This window comes from Myxine glutinosa, chromosome 1 (assembly GCF_964187855.1).
Source record: "Myxine glutinosa chromosome 1, kmMyxGlut1.1, whole genome shotgun sequence".
NCBI lineage: Eukaryota > Metazoa > Chordata > Myxini > Myxiniformes > Myxinidae > Myxine > Myxine glutinosa.
In genome coordinates this window covers 436,658,658-436,681,250 of record NC_136261.1, presented here as the reverse complement: position 1 = coordinate 436,681,250, position 22,593 = coordinate 436,658,658, and the positions used below count along the sequence as shown (strand labels likewise).

At 41.6% G+C, this 22,593-nt stretch overlaps 2 protein-coding genes across 2 annotated transcripts in view; both read right to left on the bottom strand.

Annotated features, from left to right (window-relative positions):
* Positions 1–22,593, bottom strand: part of LOC137417996 (E3 ubiquitin/ISG15 ligase TRIM25-like) — a 227,682-nt gene that overhangs the window by 33,572 nt on the left and 171,517 nt on the right. The window lies entirely within an intron of this gene.
* LOC144889915 (NEDD8-activating enzyme E1 catalytic subunit-like) lies at positions 1,860–21,265 on the bottom strand. The gene is made up of 6 exons (XM_078771131.1): positions 20,944–21,265; positions 18,103–18,183; positions 14,720–14,802; positions 14,437–14,545; positions 14,170–14,212; positions 1,860–1,879 (listed from the first exon to the last, which is right to left on the bottom strand). Exons 1-6 carry the CDS (start codon positions 21,058–21,060, stop codon positions 1,860–1,862), a joined length of 453 nt encoding a protein of 150 aa, XP_078627257.1. The 5' UTR covers positions 21,061–21,265.

The window sequence follows — 22,593 nt, the reverse complement described above, 5'->3', positions numbered from 1 at the left end:
TGGGCAAACATTGCACCCGGTGCTGAGCATAACAATTTGCAAGATATAAATGAAGACATTGATGTGGAGAGGGATATTGACCAGGAAGATCTTGATGCAAATGCCAACATGATTGAATGGCCAAAATGTATCCAGACATCAGAACTTGTAGCACGTTATCAAGCTGAAGCTGACCGAGAGCTTATGTCACCCTCAGAATATCGAAAAATGATTCGTAGACTCAATGTGAAACAGGCAGAGATCGTTTTTTATCACAGACAGTGGTGCAAAGCTGCCGTAATAGCAATGAAACAGGGTAAAGCTGTAAAACCATACAGACTTTTCTTGAGTGGTCCTGGTGGTGTTGGAAAAAGTCATGTGATAAAACTGATACATTCAGACACTAGAAAGTTGTTAGCACTGTCAGGTGGGATAAAACCAACAGATGTCACGGTGTTGTTGACTGCTCCTACAGGAGTTGCTGCATTTAATATTGGAGGAATGACCATTCACTCAGCGCTGCTTCTCCGAACAACTAAGTATGGGAAAGAAGGTGACCATCTGTCATTTGAGAAACTGAATTCTCTACGATCCAAGCTGGAACATCTGCACTTGGTTATCATTGATGAAATTTCCATGGTTGGATCAGATATGTTGTTGAACATCCACAAGCGTCTAGAGGAAATTAAAGGAGTTACTGGAGATTCAATATATTTTGGTAATGTGTGTATTCTTGCAGTTGGAGATTTGTATCAACTTCCTCCAGTGAGACAGTCACAAATATATCAACCTGTACGTGATCCAGTCGAAAGGTTGAATGGTTGTCTCTGGAAAGAAGAGTTCAAAATACATGAGTTGGATGAAGTTATGCGTCAGAAAGATGACTGTGCATTTGCAGAATTGCTTTGCCGTGTTAGAGTTGGGAAATGTACAAATAGAGATCTGGATGTATTGAAATCTAGAGAAATCAGTTTAGATGATCCAAATTACCCACACGATGTACTCCACGTATTTGCATTCAACTGTGATGTTGATGACAGGAATATGGCAAAATTGGAGAAACTTGCACCAAGTCCTAAACAGCGTATTTACATTCATGCATCAGATGACAAAACGGACAGCACAGGACAACTAAATTTGGAAAGAATACCAACTTCACAGAAACGTTCTGAAACTGCTGGTCTTCATACGACTCTCATTTTGGCAATTGGTGCACGAGTGATGCTCACATATAATGTGGATACTGGAGATGGACTTGTTAATGGTGTAATTGGAACTGTTGAAAGTATCATAGAAAATACAAACAAAGGAGTTGCTATAGTTCTGGTGAAATTTGACAACGAAAATGTAGGTACAAGTGCTATTTCTGGAAGTCAGTGGAAAGACCGATATCCCAATGCAGTTCCAATCAAAAGACACGAAGGGAAATTTGAAAAAGGAAACAGGAAGGCAGCGCAAATCTCCAGAAGACAATTCCCGCTTACACTGGCTTGGGCAGTAACAATTCATAAGTGTCAGGGTCTCACAGTGGATGAAATTGTTGTCAGCATGAAGGGTGCAAAACGATTTGGAAAAGGACAAGCATATGTGGCATTCAGTCGAGTGAAGACTCTGCTTGGTTTGCATATACTTGACTTCGATTCAGCTGGAATAAAAGCTAATGATAAATTGGAACATGAAATTAATGAAATGTGTGTTAATACATTATCAATGGAAGAGTTAAATCTTTTGACCTTGCACAAACCTGACTGGATAACAGTGGGTCACTTAAATATCCATTATTTCCTGGAGAAATTAGCAGACCTGATGAGTCATAGAGAAAATCAAATTTTAGCTGAAACAGATGTTATGTGTTTCACTGAAACCTATCTGACAGATGATCATAATGTTGATGAATTTGCTGAGAAATATGGATATACAGTTTTCAGACAAAATATTCCAAGCATGCATGATCATGGTAATTTGCACGGAGTGATGATATGTGCTCTGACTGATCTGCAACCTAAAGAACTAGAACTGATATCTGTGAAAGGATTGGAGTCAAAAGCGATAGTTTTAGAAACGCAGAAATCACGTTTTGTTGTTACTGTAGTTTATAGGAAACCATCATTCCCAATGAAAACCTTCTTGCTACAACTAAGTAGTCTTCTTGATTTGATGCCATTACATGTGCCAACAATCATACTTGGTGACTTCAATGATGATTTGACAAACCAAAGACAAACAGAGTTGACAAAGCTCATGCAATGCTATGGATTCAAACAATGTATTAACCAGGCAACAACAGATAGAGGTACAATGATAGATCACATATATTTCAATAAAAATGAACCGGAACAAGTTCACATGGACGTGCATGATACGTACTATTCTGATCATGACATGACTTTTGTCACCACAGAGTGTACATGAATGGTTCATGAGACATAATTGATGTCGTTGTAAGTTGTTATAGCAGATATTCTCCGCAAGCATGACATATATGACAGCATACTATGATTTCAAATAGTACATTACATATCTTAGCCCAGACAGAGCTACATTATCAAATATTTACCTGATTGTAATTAACATCAGTAATTAAATATTGATACATGTGAACTTCCTCCAGTGAGACAGTCACAAGTCTATCAACCTGTATGTGAACCAATAAAGGTTGAATGGTTGTCTCTGGAAAGATGAGTTCAAAATACATGAACAGCAACACTTCAAATTGGATACACTTCTTCATCAGAAGCTATATCAAATTCTCTAGAACTGCTAAACCCAATGGTGTCAATCATGACCAGTGAATGATCTCGTCATCTGAATCTTGTAACACCAATGACCTCTGGTGTGATACTATACTGTATGTGACTTGATTAGTGTTGTACAATGTTGACTACCCTTTGTTAAAATACCTGAAAATGAGTTTGTGATTTTACATCATTTGTGATTTTATATCATGTGATTTACATTTTACACGTCCAGCATGGTGATTTTAGTTCGGTGGGAATCAGAATATGGTTTTGACATACACTCAATATCTTGGTTCACATTTCTGGTACAGAGTAGTATGTTGTGCACATGTGTTCTGAGCATCTGTATTAAAGATAGTATCTCATCTTGCATATAATGCACTTGTGTGATCTTACTCTTCACAACCTTTGATTTTCTCCTCAGTGCTAGTGGACACAGCCTTCATAACATTCAATCGACTCAGTTGAAAGTTCAATGACATTCTAGAATGGCTGAAACTGGTCAGAAAGTATCTCTAGTATTGTTCTTTGTCAGGTCGATCTTGATTCCTGGATGTGACTTGTTTTTAGTTAAATACCAAAATGAGTGGTGTTTGGATCAACGATTACAAAGAAATTACGACTGATGAAGCTGAGAACATCTGTTATATTGCAGACAGAGTTAAATGCAATTATGACGTCATAAGGGAGGCACCTATGACGTCATCATTAACATATTTTATTCCCCATGGAGAGTTCTTTACAATGAGCCATGTCTCAATTTTTTCTATTCAGCACTTTTGGAGATATCGAGGTGCAAGGTTTTTTGGTTTTTCAAAGATGGCGGCTGAACCACGTGACCGATGACGTCATCATGAACATATTTTATTCCCCATGGAGAGTTCTTTACAAGGAGCCATGTCTCAATTTTTTCTATTCAGCACTTTTGGAGATATGGAGGTGCAAAGTTTTTCGGATTTTCCAAGCTGGCGGCAGAAGCACTTGACCGATGACGTCATCATTAACATGTTTTATTCCCCATGGAGAGTTCTTTACAATGAGCCATGTCTCAATTTTATCTGTTCAGCACTTTTGGAGATACAGTGGAACAAAGTTTTGCCGTTTTTCCAAGATGGCGGCCGACCACGTGACATATGACGTCATCATTAACATATTTTATTCCCCATGGAGAGTTCTTTACAATGAGCCATGTCTCAATTTTTTCATTTCAGCACTTTCGGAGATGTTGAGGTGCAAAGTTTTCCCATTTTTCCAAGATGGCGGCCGAACCACGTGACCGATGGCGTCATCATTAACATATTTTATTCCCCATGGAGAGTTCTTTACAATGAGCCATGTCTCAATTTTTTCTGTTCAGCACTTTTGGAGATTTTGTGGTGCAAAGTTTTGCCGTTTTTCCAAGATGGCGGCCGACCACGTGACTGATGACGTCATCATTAACATATTTTATTCCCCATGGAGAGTTCTTTACAATGAGCCATGTCTCAATTATTCTGTTCAGCACTTTTGGAGATATAGTGGTGCAAAGTTTTGCCGTTTTTCCAAGATGGCGGCCGACCACGTGACATATGACGTCATCATTAACATATTTTATTCCCCATGGAGAGTTCTTTCCAATGAGCCATGTCTCAATTTTTTCTGTTCAGCACTTTTGGAGATATAGTGGCGCAACGATTTGCCGTTTTTCCAAGATGGCGACCGAACCACGTGACTGATGACGTCATCATTTACATATTTTATTCCCCATGGAGAGTTCTTTACAATGAGCCATGTCTCAATTTTTTCTGTTCAGCACTTTTGGAGATATAGTGGTGCAAATTTTTGCCGTTTTTCCAAGATGGCGGCCGACCACGTGACATATGACGTCATCATTAACATATTTTATTCCCCATGGAGAGTTCTTTACAATGAGCCATGTCTCAATTTTTTCTGTTCAGTACTTTCGGAGATATAGAGGTGCAAATTTATTCGGTTTATCCAAGATGGCGGCCGAACCACGTCACTGATGACGTCATCATTGAGGCACAGTATATTAGAGGGCAAGACCATTATGTGTGCAAAGTTTGGCGATTCTCCGTGCAACGGTGTAGACGCAGTGCTGCAAACAGACAAACAGACAGACAAACAGACAGACAAACAGACAGACAGACAAATGAAAAATCGGTCAGAGACCGAGGACTTGCCGGAATGTACTTTTTTATCGGCCATTTAGGCCAAATATGGCGGCCGAACCATGTGACCGATGACGTCATCATTAACATATATTATTCCCCATGGAGAGTTCTTTACAATGAGTCATGTCTCAATTTTTTCTATTCAGCACTTTCGGAGATATGGAGGTGCTAGGTTTTTCCAAGATGGCGGCTAACCCACGTGACCGATGACGTCATTATTAACATATTTTATTCCCCATGGAGAGTTCATTACAATGAGCCATGTCTCAATTTTTTCTATTCAGCACTTTCGGAGATATGGAGGTGCTAGGTTTTTCCAAGATGGCGGCTAAACCACGTGACCGATGACGTCATTATTAACATATTGTATTCCCCATGGAGAGTTCTTTACAATGAGTCATGTCTCAATTTTTTCTATTCAGCACTTTCAGAGATATGGAGGTGTTAGGTTTTTCGGTTTTTCCAAGATGGCGGCCGAACCACGTGACATATGACGTCATCATTAACAAATTTTATTCCCCATGGAGAGTTCTTTACAATGAGCCATGTCTCAATTTTTTCTGTTCAGCACTTTTGGAGATATAGTGGTGCAAATTTTTTGCCGTTTTTCCAAGATGGCGGCCGACCACGTGACATATGACATCATCATTTACATATTTTATTCCCCATGGAGAGTTCTTTACAATGAGCCATGTCTCAATTTTTTCTGTTCAGCACTTTCGGAGATATAGAGGTGCAAAGTTTTTCCAAGATGGCGGCCGAACCACGTGACTGATGACGTCATCATTAACATATTTGATTCCCCATGGAGAGTTCTTTACAATGAGCCATGTCTCAATTTTTTTGGTTCAGTACTTTTGGAAATATGGAGGTGCAAATTTTTTCGGTTTTTCCAAGATGGCGGCCGAACCACGCGACTGATGACGTCATCATTAACATCTTTTATTCCCCATGGAGAGTTCTTCACAATGAGCCATGTCTCAATTTTTTCTGTTCAGCACTTTGAGATATCGAGGTGCAAATTTTTTCGGTTTTTCCAAGATGGCGGCCGAACCACGTGACCGATGACGTCATCATTTGGGCACAGTATATTAGAGGGCAAGACCAATATGTGTGCTAAGTTTGGCGATTCTACGTGCAACGGTGTAGACGCAGTGCTGCAAACAGACAAACAGACAAACAGACAAACAGACAAACAGACAAACAAACGAACAGATCAACATACTTGCCGGAATCTTTTCCGGCAAGTAACGAACAGATCAACATACTTGCCGGAATTTTTTCCGGCAAGTAATGAAAAATCGGTCAGAGACCGAGGACTTGCCGGAATGTACTTTTTTATTGGCCATTTAGGACAAATATGGCGGCCGAACCACGTGACCGATGACGTCATCATTAACATATTTTATTCCCCATGGAGAGTTCTTTTCAATGAGCCATGTCTCAATTTTTTCTATTCAGCACTTTCGGAGATGTGGAGGTTTCGGTTTTTCCAAGATGGCGGCCGAACCACGTGACATATGATGTCATCATTAACAAATTTTATTCCCCATGGAGAGGTCTTTACAATGAGCCATGTCTCAATTTTTTCCATTCTGCACTTTTGGAGATATAGTGGTGCAAAGTTTTTGCCGTTTTTCCAAGATGGCGGCCGAACCACATGACCGATGGCATCATCATTAACATATTTTATTCCCCATGGAGAGGTCTTTACAATGAGCCATGTCTCAATTTTTTCTGTTCAGCACTTTTGGAGATATAGTGGTGCAAAGTTTTGCCGTTTTTCCAAGATGGCGGCCGACCACGTGACATATGACATCATTAACATATTTTATTCCCCATGGAGAGTTTTTTACAATGAGCCATGTCTCAATTTTTTCTGTTCAGCACTTTTGGAGATTTCGTAGTGCAAAGTTTTGCCGTTTTTCAAAGATGGCGGCCGACCACGTGACTGATGACGTCATCATTAACATATTTTATTCCCCATGTGGAGTTCTTTACAATGAGCCATGTCTCAATTTTTTCTGTTCAGCACTTTTGGCGATATAGTGGTGCAAAGTTTTGCCGTTTTTCCAAGATGGCGGCCGACCACGTGACATATGACGTCATCATTAACATATTTTATTCCCCATGGAGAGTTCTTTACAATGAGCCATGTCTCAATTTTTTCTGTTCAGCACTTTTGGAGATATCGTGGCGCAACGTTTTGCCGTTTTTCCAAGATGGCGACCGAACCACGTGACTGATGACGTCATCATTTACATATTTTATTCCGCATGGAGAGTTCTTTACAATGAGCCATGTCTCAATTTTTTCTGTTCAGTACTTTCGGAGATATAGAGGTGCAACGTTTTTTGGTTTCTCCAAGATGGCGGCCGAACCACGTGACCGATGACGTCATCATTTGGGCACAATATATTAGAGGGCAAGACAAATACGTGTGCAAAGTTTGGCGATTCTCCGTGCAACGGTGTAGACGCAGTGCTGCAAACAGACAAACAGACAGACAAACAGACAGACAAACAGACAGACAGACAAACAAACGAACAGATCAACATACTTGCCGGAAAATTTTTCCGGCAAGTAACAAACGAACAGATCAACATACTTGCCGGAAAATTTTTCCGGCAAGTAACAAACGAACAGATCAACATACTTGCCGGAAAATTTTTCCGGCAAGTAACAAATGAAAAATCGGTCAGAGACCGAGGACTTGCCGGAATGTACTTTTTTATCGGCCATTTAGGCCAAATATGGCGGCCGAACCATGTGACCGATGACGTCATCATTAACATATATTATTCCCCATGGAGAGTTCTTTACAATGAGTCATGTCTCAATTTTTTCTATTCAGCACTTTCGGAGATATGGAGGTGCTAGGTTTTTCCAAGATGGCGGCTAACCCACGTGACCGATGACGTCATTATTAACATATTTTATTCCCCATGGAGAGTTCATTACAATGAGCCATGTCTCAATTTTTTCTATTCAGCACTTTCGGAGATATGGAGGTGCTAGGTTTTTCCAAGATGGCGGCTAAACCACGTGACCGATGACGTCATTATTAACATATTGTATTCCCCATGGAGAGTTCTTTACAATGAGTCATGTCTCAATTTTTTCTATTCAGCACTTTCAGAGATATGGAGGTGTTAGGTTTTTCGGTTTTTCCAAGATGGCGGCCGAACCACGTGACATATGACGTCATCATTAACAAATTTTATTCCCCATGGAGAGTTCTTTACAATGAGCCATGTCTCAATTTTTTCTGTTCAGCACTTTTGGAGATATAGTGGTGCAAATTTTTTGCCGTTTTTCCAAGATGGCGGCCGACCACGTGACATATGACATCATCATTTACATATTTTATTCCCCATGGAGAGTTCTTTACAATGAGCCATGTCTCAATTTTTTCTGTTCAGCACTTTCGGAGATATAGAGGTGCAAAGTTTTTCCAAGATGGCGGCCGAACCACGTGACTGATGACGTCATCATTAACATATTTGATTCCCCATGGAGAGTTCTTTACAATGAGCCATGTCTCAATTTTTTTGGTTCAGTACTTTTGGAAATATGGAGGTGCAAATTTTTTCGGTTTTTCCAAGATGGCGGCCGAACCACGCGACTGATGACGTCATCATTAACATCTTTTATTCCCCATGGAGAGTTCTTCACAATGAGCCATGTCTCAATTTTTTCTGTTCAGCACTTTGAGATATCGAGGTGCAAATTTTTTCGGTTTTTCCAAGATGGCGGCCGAACCACGTGACCGATGACGTCATCATTTGGGCACAGTATATTAGAGGGCAAGACCAATATGTGTGCTAAGTTTGGCGATTCTACGTGCAACGGTGTAGACGCAGTGCTGCAAACAGACAAACAGACAAACAGACAAACAGACAAACAGACAAACAAATGAAAAATCGGTCAGAGACCGAGGACTTGCCGGAATGTACTTTTTTATCCGCCATTTAGGACAAATATGGCGGCCGAACCACGTGACCGATGACGTCATCATTAACATATTTTATTCCCCATGGAGAGTTCTTTACAATGAGGCATGTCTCAATTTTTTCTATTCAGCACTTTTGGACACATAGAGGTGCTAAGTTTTTCGGTTTTTCCAAGATGGCGGCCGAACCACGTGACATATGACGTCATCATTAACAAATTTTATTCCCCATGGAGAGTTCTTTACAATGAGCCATGTCTCAATTTTTTCTGTTCAGCACTTTTGGAGATATAGTGGTGCAAAGTTTTGCCATTTTTCCAAGATGGCGGCCGACCACGTGACATATGACATCATCATTAACATATTTTATTCCCCATGGAGAGTTCTTTACAATGAGCCATGTCTCAATTTTTTCTGTTCAGCACTTTTGGAGATTTCGTGGTGCAAAGTTTTGCCGTTTTTCCAAGATGGCGGCCGACCACGTGACTGATGACGTCATCATTAACATATTTTATTCCCCATGGAGAGTTCTTTACAATGAGCCATGTCTCAATTTTTTCTGTTCAGCACTTTTGGAGATATAGTGGTGCAAAGTTTTGCCGTTTTTCCAAGATGGCGGCCGACCACGTGACATATGACGTCATCATTAACGTATTTTATTCCCCATGGAGAGTTCTTTACAATGAGCCATGTCTCAATTTTTTCTGTTCAGCACTTTTGGAGATATAGTGGTGCAAATTTTTGCCGTTTTTCCAAGATGGCGGCCGACCACGTGACATATGACGTCATCATTAACATATTTTATTCCCCATGGAGAGTTCTTTACAATGAGCCATGTCTCAATTTTTTCTGTTCAGTACTTTCGGAGATATAGAGGTGCAAATTTATTCGGTTTATCCAAGATGGCGGCCGAACCACGTCACTGATGACGTCATCATTGAGGCACAGTATATTAGAGGGCAAGACCATTATGTGTGCAAAGTTTGGCGATTCTCCGTGCAACGGTGTAGACGCAGTGCTGCAAACAGACAAACAGACAGACAAACAGACAGACAAACAGACAGACAGACAAACAAACGAACAGATCAACATACTTGCTGGAAAATTTTTCCGGCAAGTAACGAACAGATCAATATACTTGCCGGAAAATTTTTCCGGCAAGTAACAAACAAACGAACAGATCAATATACTTGCCGGAAAATTTTTCCGGCAAGTAATGAAAAATCGGTCAGAGACCGAGGACTTGCCGGAATGTACTCTTTTATCGGCCATTTAAGACAAATATGGCGTCCGAAGCACGTGATAGATGACGTCATCATTAACATATATTATTCCCCATGGAGAGTTCTTTACAAAGAGCCATGTCTCAACTTTTTCTATTCAGCACTTTTGGAGATATGGAGGTGCTACGTTTTTCGGTTTTTCCAAGATGGCAGCCGAACCACGTGACCTATGATGTCATCATTAACATATTTTATTCCCCATGGAGAGTTCTTTACAATGAGCCATGTCTCAATTTTTTCTATTCAGCACTTTCAGAGATATGGAGGTGCACAATTTTTCGGTTTTTCCAAGATGGCGGCCGAACCACGTGACATATGACGTCATCATTAACATATTTTATTCCCCATTGAGAGTTCTTTACAATGAGCCATGTCTCAATTTTTTCCATTCTGCACTTTTGGAGATATAGTGGTGCAAAGTTTTCCCATTTTTCCAAGATGGCGGCCGAACCACGTGACCGATGGCGTCATCATTAACATATTTTATTCCCCATGGAGAGTTCTTTACAATGAGCCATGTCTCAATTTTTTCTGTTCAGCACTTTTGGAGATTTTGTGGTGCAAAGTTTTGCCGTTTTTCCAAGATGGCGGCCGACCACGTGACTGATGACGTCATCATTAACATATTTTATTCCCCATGGAGAGTTCTTTACAATGAGCCATGTCTCAATTATTTCTGTTCAGCACTTTTGGAGATATAGTGGTGCAAAGTTTTGCCGTTTTTCCAAGATGGCGGCCGACCACGTGACATATGACGGCATCATTAACATATTTTATTCCCCATGGAGAGTTCGTTCCAATGAGCCATGTCTCAATTTTTTCTGTTCAGCACTTTTGGAGATATAGTGGCGCAACGTTTTGCCGTTTTTCCAAGATGGCGACCGAACCACGTGACTGATGACGTCATCATTTACATATTTTATTCCCCATGGAGAGTTCTTTCCAATGAGCCATGTCTCAATTTTTTCTGTTCAGCACTTTTGGAGATATAGTGGCGCAACCTTTTTGCCGTTTTTCCAAGATGGCGACCGAACCACGTAACTGATGACGTCATCATTTACATATTTTATTCCGCATGGAGAGTTCTTTCCAATGAGCCATGTCTCAATTTTTTCTGTTCAGTACTTTCGGAGATATAGAGGTGCAAATTTATTCGGTTTTTCCAAGATGGCGGCCGAACCACGTCACCGATGACGTCATCATTGAGGCACAGTATATTAGAGGGCAAGACCATTATGTGTGCAAAGTTTGGCGATTCTCCGTGCAACGGTGTAGACGCAGTGCTGCAAACAGACAAACAGACAGACAAACAGACAGACAGACAAACAAACGAACAGATCAATATACTTGCCGGAAAATTTTTCCGGCAAGTAACGAACAGATCAACATACTTGCCGGAATCTTTTCCGGCAAGTAACGAACAGATCAACATACTTGCCGGAATTTTTTCCGGCAAGTAATGAAAAATCGGTCAGAGACCGAGGACTTGCCGGAATGTACTTTTTTATTGGCCATTTAGGACAAATATGGCGGCCGAACCACGTGACCGATGACGTCATCATTAACATATTTTATTCCCCATGGAGAGTTCTTTTCAATGAGCCATGTCTCAATTTTTTCTATTCAGCACTTTCGGAGATGTGGAGGTTTCGGTTTTTCCAAGATGGCGGCCGAACCACGTGACATATGATGTCATCATTAACAAATTTTATTCCCCATGGAGAGGTCTTTACAATGAGCCATGTCTCAATTTTTTCCATTCTGCACTTTTGGAGATATAGTGGTGCAAAGTTTTTGCCGTTTTTCCAAGATGGCGGCCGAACCACATGACCGATGGCATCATCATTAACATATTTTATTCCCCATGGAGAGGTCTTTACAATGAGCCATGTCTCAATTTTTTCTGTTCAGCACTTTTGGAGATATAGTGGTGCAAAGTTTTGCCGTTTTTCCAAGATGGCGGCCGACCACGTGACATATGACATCATTAACATATTTTATTCCCCATGGAGAGTTTTTTACAATGAGCCATGTCTCAATTTTTTCTGTTCAGCACTTTTGGAGATTTCGTAGTGCAAAGTTTTGCCGTTTTTCAAAGATGGCGGCCGACCACGTGACTGATGACGTCATCATTAACATATTTTATTCCCCATGTGGAGTTCTTTACAATGAGCCATGTCTCAATTTTTTCTGTTCAGCACTTTTGGCGATATAGTGGTGCAAAGTTTTGCCGTTTTTCCAAGATGGCGGCCGACCACGTGACATATGACGTCATCATTAACATATTTTATTCCCCATGGAGAGTTCTTTACAATGAGCCATGTCTCAATTTTTTCTGTTCAGCACTTTTGGAGATATCGTGGCGCAACGTTTTGCCGTTTTTCCAAGATGGCGACCGAACCACGTGACTGATGACGTCATCATTTACATATTTTATTCCGCATGGAGAGTTCTTTACAATGAGCCATGTCTCAATTTTTTCTGTTCAGTACTTTCGGAGATATAGAGGTGCAACGTTTTTTGGTTTCTCCAAGATGGCGGCCGAACCACGTGACCGATGACGTCATCATTTGGGCACAATATATTAGAGGGCAAGACAAATACGTGTGCAAAGTTTGGCGATTCTCCGTGCAACGGTGTAGACGCAGTGCTGCAAACAGACAAACAGACAGACAAACAGACAGACAAACAGACAGACAGACAAACAAACGAACAGATCAACATACTTGCCGGAAAATTTTTCCGGCAAGTAACAAACGAACAGATCAACATACTTGCCGGAAAATTTTTCCGGCAAGTAACAAATGAAAAATCGGTCAGAGACCGAGGACTTGCCGGAATGTACTTTTTTATCGGCCATTTAGAACAAATATGGCGGCTGAACCACGTGATAGATGACGTCATCATTAACATATTTTATTCCCCATGGAGAGTTCTTTAAAATGAGCCATGCCTAATTTTTTTCTATTCAGGACTTTTGGAGATGTGGAGGTGCAGAGTTTTTCGGTTTTTCCAAGATGGCGGCCGAACCACGTGACCGATGACGTCATCATTAACATTTTATTCCCCATGGAGAGTTCTTTACAATGAGCCATGTCTCAATTTTTTATATTCAGCACTTTCGGAGATATGGAGGTGCTAGGTTTTTCGGTTTTTCCAAGATGGCGGCCGACCACGTGACTGATGACGTCATCATTAACATATTTTATTCCCCATGGAGAGTTCTTTACAATGAGCCATGTCTCAATTTTTTCTGTTCAGCACTTTCGGAGATATGGAGGTGCAAAGTTTTTCGGTTTTTCCAAGATGGCGGCCGAACCACCTGACCGATGACGTCATCATTAACATATTTTATTCCCCATGGAGAGTTCTTTACAATGAACCATGTCTCAATTTTTTCCATTCTGCACTTTTGGAGATATAGTGGTGCAAAGTTTTTGCCGTTTTTCCAAGATGGCGGCCGACCACGTGACTGATGACGTCATCATTAACATATTTTATTCCCCATGGAGAGTTCTTTACAATGAGCCATGTCTCAATTTTTTCTGTTCAGCACTTTTGGAGATATAGTGGTGCAAAGTTTTGCCGTTTTTCCAAGATGGCGGCCGACCACGTGACATATGACGTCATCATTAACATGTTTTATTCCCCATGGAGAGTTCTTCACAATGAGCCATGTCTCAATTTTTTCTGTTCAGCACTTTGAGATATTGAGGTGCAAAATTTTTCGGTTTTTCCAAGATGGCGGCCGAACCACGTGACTGATGACGTCATCATTTGGGCACAGTATATTAGAGGGCAAGTCCAATATGTGTGCCAAGTTTGGCGATTCTAGGTGCAACGGTGTAGACGTAGTGCTGCAAACAGACAAACAGACAGACAAACAAACGAACAGATCAACATACTTGCCGGAAGCTTTTCCGGCAAGTAACAAACGAACAGATCAACATACTTGCCGGAAAATTTTTCCGGCAAGTAACGAACAGTTCAACATACTTGCCGGAATTTTTTCCGGCAAGTAACAAACGAACAGATCAACATACTTGCCGGAATTTTTTTCCCGGCAAGTAATAACAGATCAACATACTTGCCGGAATATTTTCCGGCAAGTAACAAGCAAACGGACTCAAATGCAATACCCGCTCCTCTGGCAAGGGTAACTAGACGTGTTAATTTCTATTCTCATCAAAGTGGCATTACTATATACAATTTAATGCAGAAATTCTTAAAATTACAAAAACAAACGTTGCGTGACAATGTTATTCGATGGGCCACACGTGGAACATTCCTCATTGCTTTGTCGTCCACACGTGGACGATCTCTCCCCCTCTGCCCCTTTCCAAGTATTTTGTGCACATGCGCTCATACGGCACTAACCTCATGACCAGGTGTTGAAAGAAACAAAAAAAAGGTCCATACCTTCACTGAATATTTTAAATTCGCAAACCAGTTAATTTATAAAGTATGATACCAACAGTAAAGTAAACATATATATATAGCCTTGGGTGATGAATATTTTGGGGTTGTGGGTTGGGAGGGGGGGGGGGGGAGGTGAAAGGCTAGAGGTGGGGAAGAGGGAGGGAAGTAACTGACCGAAACAAGAATTGCCTGTTGAGGTTGGATATGTTGATGGTGTCCATGTCTATGACATGAATCTGCCTGAATCCAGTAAGAGCCTGGACAATAAACACAGACAAAGTTAAATCATTTCAATATTCCGAATATTGCCTAAAATCACATGCACAGTACAGTGTTAGCAAAGCAATTTTAGCAAAAAAAGGTGCATAAAGCAATTTCACAACTGTACTCGATTGTAGAGGTAGCCGTCATTTTTGAGAAAGAAGAAACTAAAATATAGAAATATCATATACGAGTGAGGGGTGAGGGATGGGGAAGAGATTGGGAAAAAAAGAGAAGGTAAGGAAAAACAAAGGGAATGAAAGCAAGGAAGGAGGATAAATGGGAAGTGTTGTAAATGGGGGAGGTAGGAAAGTGGGGAGAGGGAGAAAAGCTGTGGAGGGAGAAAAGTTTGGGAGGGATTGTAACTGGAAGAGGAATTGTAAATTGGAGAAGGAAAATGTGGGAGGGATTGTAAATGGGAGAAGGAAAATGAGGGAGTGATTGTAAATGGGAGAAGAGAAACGTGGGAGGGATTGTAAATGGCAGAAGGGAAATGAGGGAGGGATTGTAAATGGGGGAGGTACAGTAAATGGGAGCGGGATTGTAAATGGGAGAAGGGAAATGGGGAAGGGATACGAGTTAACGATTGATATATAGGCCGATACGTATTGAATGTAATGTGAGAATTAGTCTTCGCGATATTCAAAGCCGTGATTTATCATCAATTTAGTTTAGTGACTGTGGCTTTACTGAGCTTGTATACACATCAAATGTATTGTGTGAATTGTGCCAGAATTATAGTGCAGGTCTCATGAATGGATGGAGTGATATAGAATGCAGCTTAGAACTGCTGAAAGAAAAAAAAAAAAAAAAAAAAAAAAAGGAAAACGTTATCTTCGAAAAACCTTAAGTGATCAGCTCTTGTATCAGAAAAAAAAATATTGACACGATCCCCTCCCTCTCCTCTCCTCCCCCCCAAATAATCTAAAACACAATAGGCCCATATTAATTATACAAAGGTAAGTTACCGTAGATTGATAAAAAATAGTCTGGAGGTTTTCTTCAGCAAGTTGACCAGATATTTGAGCCATTTCTTTACTGGTTTGAAATTTATTATGAGCACGTTTAACTTGCGGTGGTTTTACAACTACAGTCACGTGAAAAAGTAAGTACACCCCATGTAAAGTTTTGACTTTTTCAACATATTTCAACATACAGCTATTTGATCTTCATTTCAACAATACTGATAGATAAAGGTGATATAATATAACAAATATCATGAAATATTCACAATTTGTAGTCCATTGTATAATTTAAATAAACATAAATGCAAATTTCACATGTGGAAAAAGTAAGTACACCCCTACATTTATCACTACTTCAAATACCTAAAATTAGAATCAGGTGCACCAGCTCAGGTGCAAATGATTAGAACATCATTGGAGAGGATCTTGGAGGAACCTGTCTTATTTACCTCAGACATTTAGTTTGGCTTGCTGTTTGTTGTTGACGTGTGCGGCATCACCATGTCCAGATCAAAAGAGCTCTCTGAGGCCTTCAGAAAGAAGGTTATAGATACCTACGAGACTGGGAAGGGATTTTAAAAGATCTCCAAACAATTTGAAATCTATCATTCGACTATCCAGCAGATCATCTGCAAGTGGAGAAGATTCAAAACAACTGCCAACTTGTTCAGGCCAGGCCGCCCCAGCAAGTTCAGCCCGAGAGCAGACCGCAAGATGCTGAAAGAAGTCTCTAAGAACCCCAGAATGTCATCATGGGACCTACAGGTAGCTCTTGCCACTGTTGATGTCAAAGTGCACGAGTCTACCATTAGAAAGAGGCTGCACAAATTTGATCTACATGGGAGGTGTGCCAGGAGGAAACCTTTGCTGTCCAGAAAGAACATCAGGGCAAGACTAAGGTTTGCCAAAGAACACCGAGGCAAAGACCAGCACTTCTGTAACAATGTGCTCTGGACAGATGAGTCAAAGGTAGAGCTATTTGGCCACAGTACCAGAAGACATGTTTGGCAAAAACCAAAGACAGCATTTGACCACAAGAACCTGATACCAACTGTAAAGCATGGTGGTGGAAATATTATGGTTTGGGGCAACTTTGCTGCATCAGGGCCTGGGCAGCTCACCATCATATAATCCACTATGAATTCTTCATTGTACCAGAGGGTGCTTGAGGATAATGTGAGGCCATCCGTCAGAAAGTTGAAGCTCAACCGAAGGTGGACCTTGCAACATGACAATGACCCTAAACATACCAGTAAATCCACCAAGGAATGGTTGAAAAGAAAGAAATGAAGGCTTCTGGAATGGCCAAGTCAAAGCCCGGATCTAAATCCCATCGAGATGTTGTGGGGGGGATTTGAAACGAGCTGTGCATGCAATTGTGCATGCTGTGCAACAATTTTTTGTTGAATAAATTATTGCAAAGTCAATTTTTCATTGTTTTTTGTTCAATTAGATCACCTTCATCTATAGATACTGTTTAAATGAAGATCAAATATTGCGATGTCCACATATGTTAAAAAGATTTTAAAAAACATTTCATGGGGTGTACTTACTTTTTCCACATGCGAAATTTGCATTTATGTTTATTTAAATTATACAATGGACTACAAAATGTAAATGTTTCATGATATTTGTTATATTATAGCACCTGTATCTATCAATATTGTTGAAATGAAGATCAAATAGCTGTATGTTGAAATATGTTGAAAAAGTCAAAACTTTACATGGGGTGTACTTACTTTTTCATGTGACTGTATGAGACTCCAATTATTCCACAGGAATAGTTCAGGATTTTGGTGATTCCAAGACCGAGTTTTCCTCCCACCTCCAGTGATGGGTGCAAACCCTCAAGTTGTGGACAGGCCAGCAGTAAACGATCCGGCTGTAGCACTCCCCTTATCCACAGCAGCCGTTCATTGGTATTAGCATGAAATGGTGGGAACACGCCACCTCTCATCCACGGATATTTCCCATAACTTTGAGAGTCCGATTTGCCTCCAGGAACACAGCAGGTATGGTTAAGCATTTCGGAATTGCCCTCAGTTGACTCTTTCTTTCTAATACTGCAAATTGTGTTCAAAAGGCAATTTGATTTTGCCCGAACAACGACAGACTCAAAGTGCCCCAATCAGCAGAACTGAGTCAATGAAAGCGAACACACGACGTATGCGCGAAAGGCATCGACTGGCGTGCGAGACATTTTGAAAGTCTCGCATTCAACAATAATGCACCAACGAAAGTTCTACAATAAATGTGCAACGAGGTTCACTACTGCAGCCAGGAATGCTCAGTTCATACAATAAAGTCTCAGTAATGGTCATTAAAACTTGCCAAATCTTTGAGAAGCTCACATCCCAGGCCTCCAGCACCAACCACGAGGACTTGGCAAATCTCCTGCACAAAGTTCATCGTCTTTGGAGCAGAATGGGTAGGAAGATGGAAAAAATGTGTGGAAAATGTTCAGGGAAGGTGGGGGGAGGGGAGGAGAGGGAGAGGAGAACAAAGAGGATAAATTTTCTAAAAGGTTAGAAACATGTTTCAATTAGCTTATAACAAGGCACAGCCAGAACACTTGATAATAGGAGGTTTCAGTCAAATCTTTCTCGACTTTCAATGATATCCTCAAACATTTACATAGTATCCTTCAGCTGAGAGGTAAAAGAATGAATATAGTTGAAGAATACGATATACAGTGCCTTCAGAAAGTATTCACACCCCTTGACTTTACAAATTTTATGTTACAACCTGAATTTAAAATGGATAAAATCAAGATGTTTCGTCACTGATCTACACATAATACCCCATTAATGTGAAAGTGGAATATTTGTTTGAGAGATTTTTTTACAAAATAATTTAAAAAATGAAGTGCTGAAACGTCTTGAGTGAATAAGTATTCAACCCCTTTGCTATGACACTCCAAATTGAGCTCAGGTGTATCCAATTTCCTTTGATCATCCGTGAGATGTCTCTATAATTTGACTGGAGTCCACCTATGGCCAATTCAATTGGTTGGACAATATTTAGAAAGAAACACACCTTCCTATATTAGGTTCCACAGTTGACTACATGTCAGAGTATGCTCTACCATGAACTCCAAGGAACTGTCCATAGAACTCCGATATAGAATTGAGGAGGCACGTTGCATGGGGTAGGGGAGAAAACAATTTCTGGTGTTGAAAGTTCCCAAGACCACAGTGAGCTCCATTGTTAGGAGATGCAAAGAATATGGAACTGCCCAGACTCTTCATCGATCTGGCCTTCTGACCAAACTGAGCAACCAGGTAAAAGGACCTTGGTCAGAGAGGTGATAACGAACCCAATGACCACTCTGACAGAACTACAGAGTTCCTTCACTGAGATGGTAGAACCTGCCAGAAGGATAATAGTCACTGCAGCACTTCACACATCTAGGCTTTATGGGAGAGTGGCCAAATGCAAATGACTCCTGAGAAAAAAAGCACATGACAACACACCTGGAGTTTGAAAAAAGGCACAGGAAAGACAGAGCATGAGGCAAAATATTCTGTGGTCTGACGAGATGAAAATTGAACTCTTTGGCCTGAATGCAATGCACTACGTCTTGAAGAAATCGAGCACAGCCCTCACCCATCGAACACCATCCCTACCGTGAAGGATGGTGGTGGCAGCATCATGCTATGGGGATGCTTTTCAACGGAAGGGACTGGGTGACTTGTAAGGATAGAAGGAACAACGAATGGAGCCAAATACAGGGGAATCCTTAAGAAGAACCTGCTTCAAAGTGCAAAAGACCTCATACTGTGGTGAAGATTTACATTTCACCAGGACAATGACCAAAAGCATACAGCCAAAACAACACTGGAATGGCTTCAGAACAAGAATGTAAAGTCCTTGAGTGGCCCAGCCAAAGTCCAGACTTGAACCCCATTGAGAATTTGTGGAAAGACTTGAAGATTGATGTTCACTGACACTCCCCATCAAACGTGACAGAGCTTGAGCAAATCTGCAAATCCAGATGTGCAAAGATGATACAGACATACTCAAGAAGACCCAAAGTTGTAATCGCTGCCAAAGGCACTTCTACCAAGTATTGACTCAGGGGGTTGAATACTTATGTAAATTAGATATTTCTGCATTTCAATTTTAATTGTTATGTTAAATTTTCTAAAAATATATATTCCACTGACATTATGGGGTATTTTGTGTAGATCAGTGACAAAAAAAAAACTCAATTTAATCCATTTTAAATGAAGGCTGTAACACAACAAAATATGAAAAGTAAAGGGGTGTGAATACTTTCTGAAGCAATGAATGAAGGGATGTGCACAAGAAGAGAAATCATAAGTGTATTGACTACACAAGTATACATGCACCTTTTATAAATCAAGCAAGAGCAATGAGACGTTAATACACCATTGTCATGTGATAAGACATCACCACAGGTGGCTTCGTGCTCCATTAAGGTGAGAGGTCAATCTCTCATATACTCATGAGCGAACGATGATATGTTTTGGGATTCAATCATCAAACTATTTTCAGCCTCTTTGTTGCTGGTGGTAGTGGTATTTCATTTTTGAATGCAAAATCAAGGCTCGTGGAAGATCTTGAACAGCGGATGGATCTGGACGCAGCATAACAAGGAACAGCAGAAAGAGAAAGGAGAAATGCCAATATCAGGGCCGATGGAGAAATTAGACGGTGAAACAAGGGATGCGGGTAACAAGGAGGGGTAGTGGGAAAATGCAAGGGCTGGACAATATGGATACAGAAGCAAGATGTATTTTGGTGCGAGGGGTGTAGGGTGGTTTAGCGGGTGTAGAAACGATCATGGATTAGGGGGGATCTGAGATGGTGGTGAACAGCTGTCTTGAAGACCTGGAGGGAAGAAAGACATTGAAGAGAATGTGGACGTTGGTTCCACAATTGGGAAAAAGAGGAACAAATAAGTGGAGGTGAGCAGTGATTCTGGATTTTGAGAGTTTTACTAGAGGGGGTTTCCTGGTGGACCACGTGTGCCCTGCTGGTGAACGTGTTTGCATTTTTTTGCACCCCACCAGCCACCACGCTCTGGATAATTTGAGCTTTGCGATAAATGATTTAGCCATGTATGTGATCGGTTGGAACGTGAAAAAGGGCTCAGCGAAATATTTGTCCAGCAGGATGTAAATAAGTGTACACCGATAACGTGTTCACCTGTGGACCACCTTCAAAATCAGGGTGTGCCAAGGGTCCCGTTCTGTTCAGAAAGCAAGTGACGTGGTCCCACCTTCCTTGCCAATTCAACTCTGTATGGTCATCAGCAGACTGCATGCTGGAGACCACAAGGAATGGGCACAGAATGGGAACTAGACATCTAAGAGAACCTCAGCCATAGCAATAGAAACATGTCGAGCTATTCAGCCTTAAATGAATATTGTGAATATGATCACAAAAAAGGATATTAAAAAAAAATTAAAGATATTCCAAACAATCACAAAGTTTCAATGGACAACATCAACCAGAAGTATTCAAATTACCATCCCACACCTCTGTGTGTTCAGTTCAAAGAGTCATTAATTACTCTGAACTACAGCAACAGAAGCTATCAAAACTTTGGAAGATGTTGCACGTAAAGGCTGTACATGTTCCAAGATGATGCTCAGTAATGTGCTGAATATTCTGTTCACTTTGACATTAAACTATAGGTGTTGGGCAGTGGGATTTAAGGGGGGCAGGGAAGGGCATGTGGAAGAAATAAGGAGGGCAGGGGTGAAAAAGGAGGAGAAGGCAAAGCAAGAGGGGAGAAGGAAAAGAATGAGGGAAGAAGGCAAAGAAAGAGGGTAGAAGGCAAAGAAAGAGGGGAGAAGGCAAAGAAAGAGGGAGGTGATGGGGAAGGAGGCCTTGGAAGGAGGGCGTAAAGGGGGATGGGGAGCTTGCAAAAAAGGTGAAAAGAGGAGTGGAGAGAAATGGGACAGGGGTGGAGAGAAATGGGACAGGGGTGGAGAGAAATGGGACAGGGGGTGGAGAGAAATGGGACAGGGGGTGGAGAGAAATGGGACAGGGGGTGGAGAGAAATGGGACAGGGGGTGGAGAGAAATGGGACAGGGGGTGGAGAGAAATGGGACAGGGGGTGGAGAGAAATGGGACAGGGGGTGGAGAGAAATGGGACAGGGGGTGGAGAGAAATGGGACAGGGGGTGGAGAGAAATGGGACAGGGGGTGGAGAGAAATGGGACAGGGGGTGGAGAGAAATGGGACAGGGGGTGGAGAGAAATGGGACAGGGGGTGGAGAGAAATGGGACAGGGGGTGGAGAGAAATGGGACAGGGGGTGGAGAGAAATGGGACAGGGGGTGGAGAGAAATGGGACAGGGGGTGGAGAGAAATGGGACAGGGGGTGGAGAGAAATGGGACAGGGGGTGGAGAGAAATGGGACAGGGGGTGGAGAGAAATGGGACAGGGGGTGGAGAGAAATGGGACAGGGGGTGGAGAGAAATGGGACAGGGGGTGGAGAGAAATGGGACAGGGGGTGGAGAGAAATGGGACAGGGGGTGGAGAGAAATGGGACAGGGGGTGGAGAGAAATGGGACAGGGGGTGGAGAGAAATGGGACAGGGGGTGGAGAGAAATGGGACAGGGGGTGGAGAGAAATGGGACAGGGGGTGGAGAGAAATGGGACAGGGGGTGGAGAGAAATGGGACAGGGGGTGGAGAGAAATGGGACAGGGGGTGGAGAGAAATGGGACAGGGGGTGGAGAGAAATGGGACAGGGGGTGGAGAGAAATGGGACAGGGGGTGGAGAGAAATGGGACAGGGGGTGGAGAGAAATGGGACAGGGGGTGGAGAGAAATGGGACAGGGGGTGGAGAG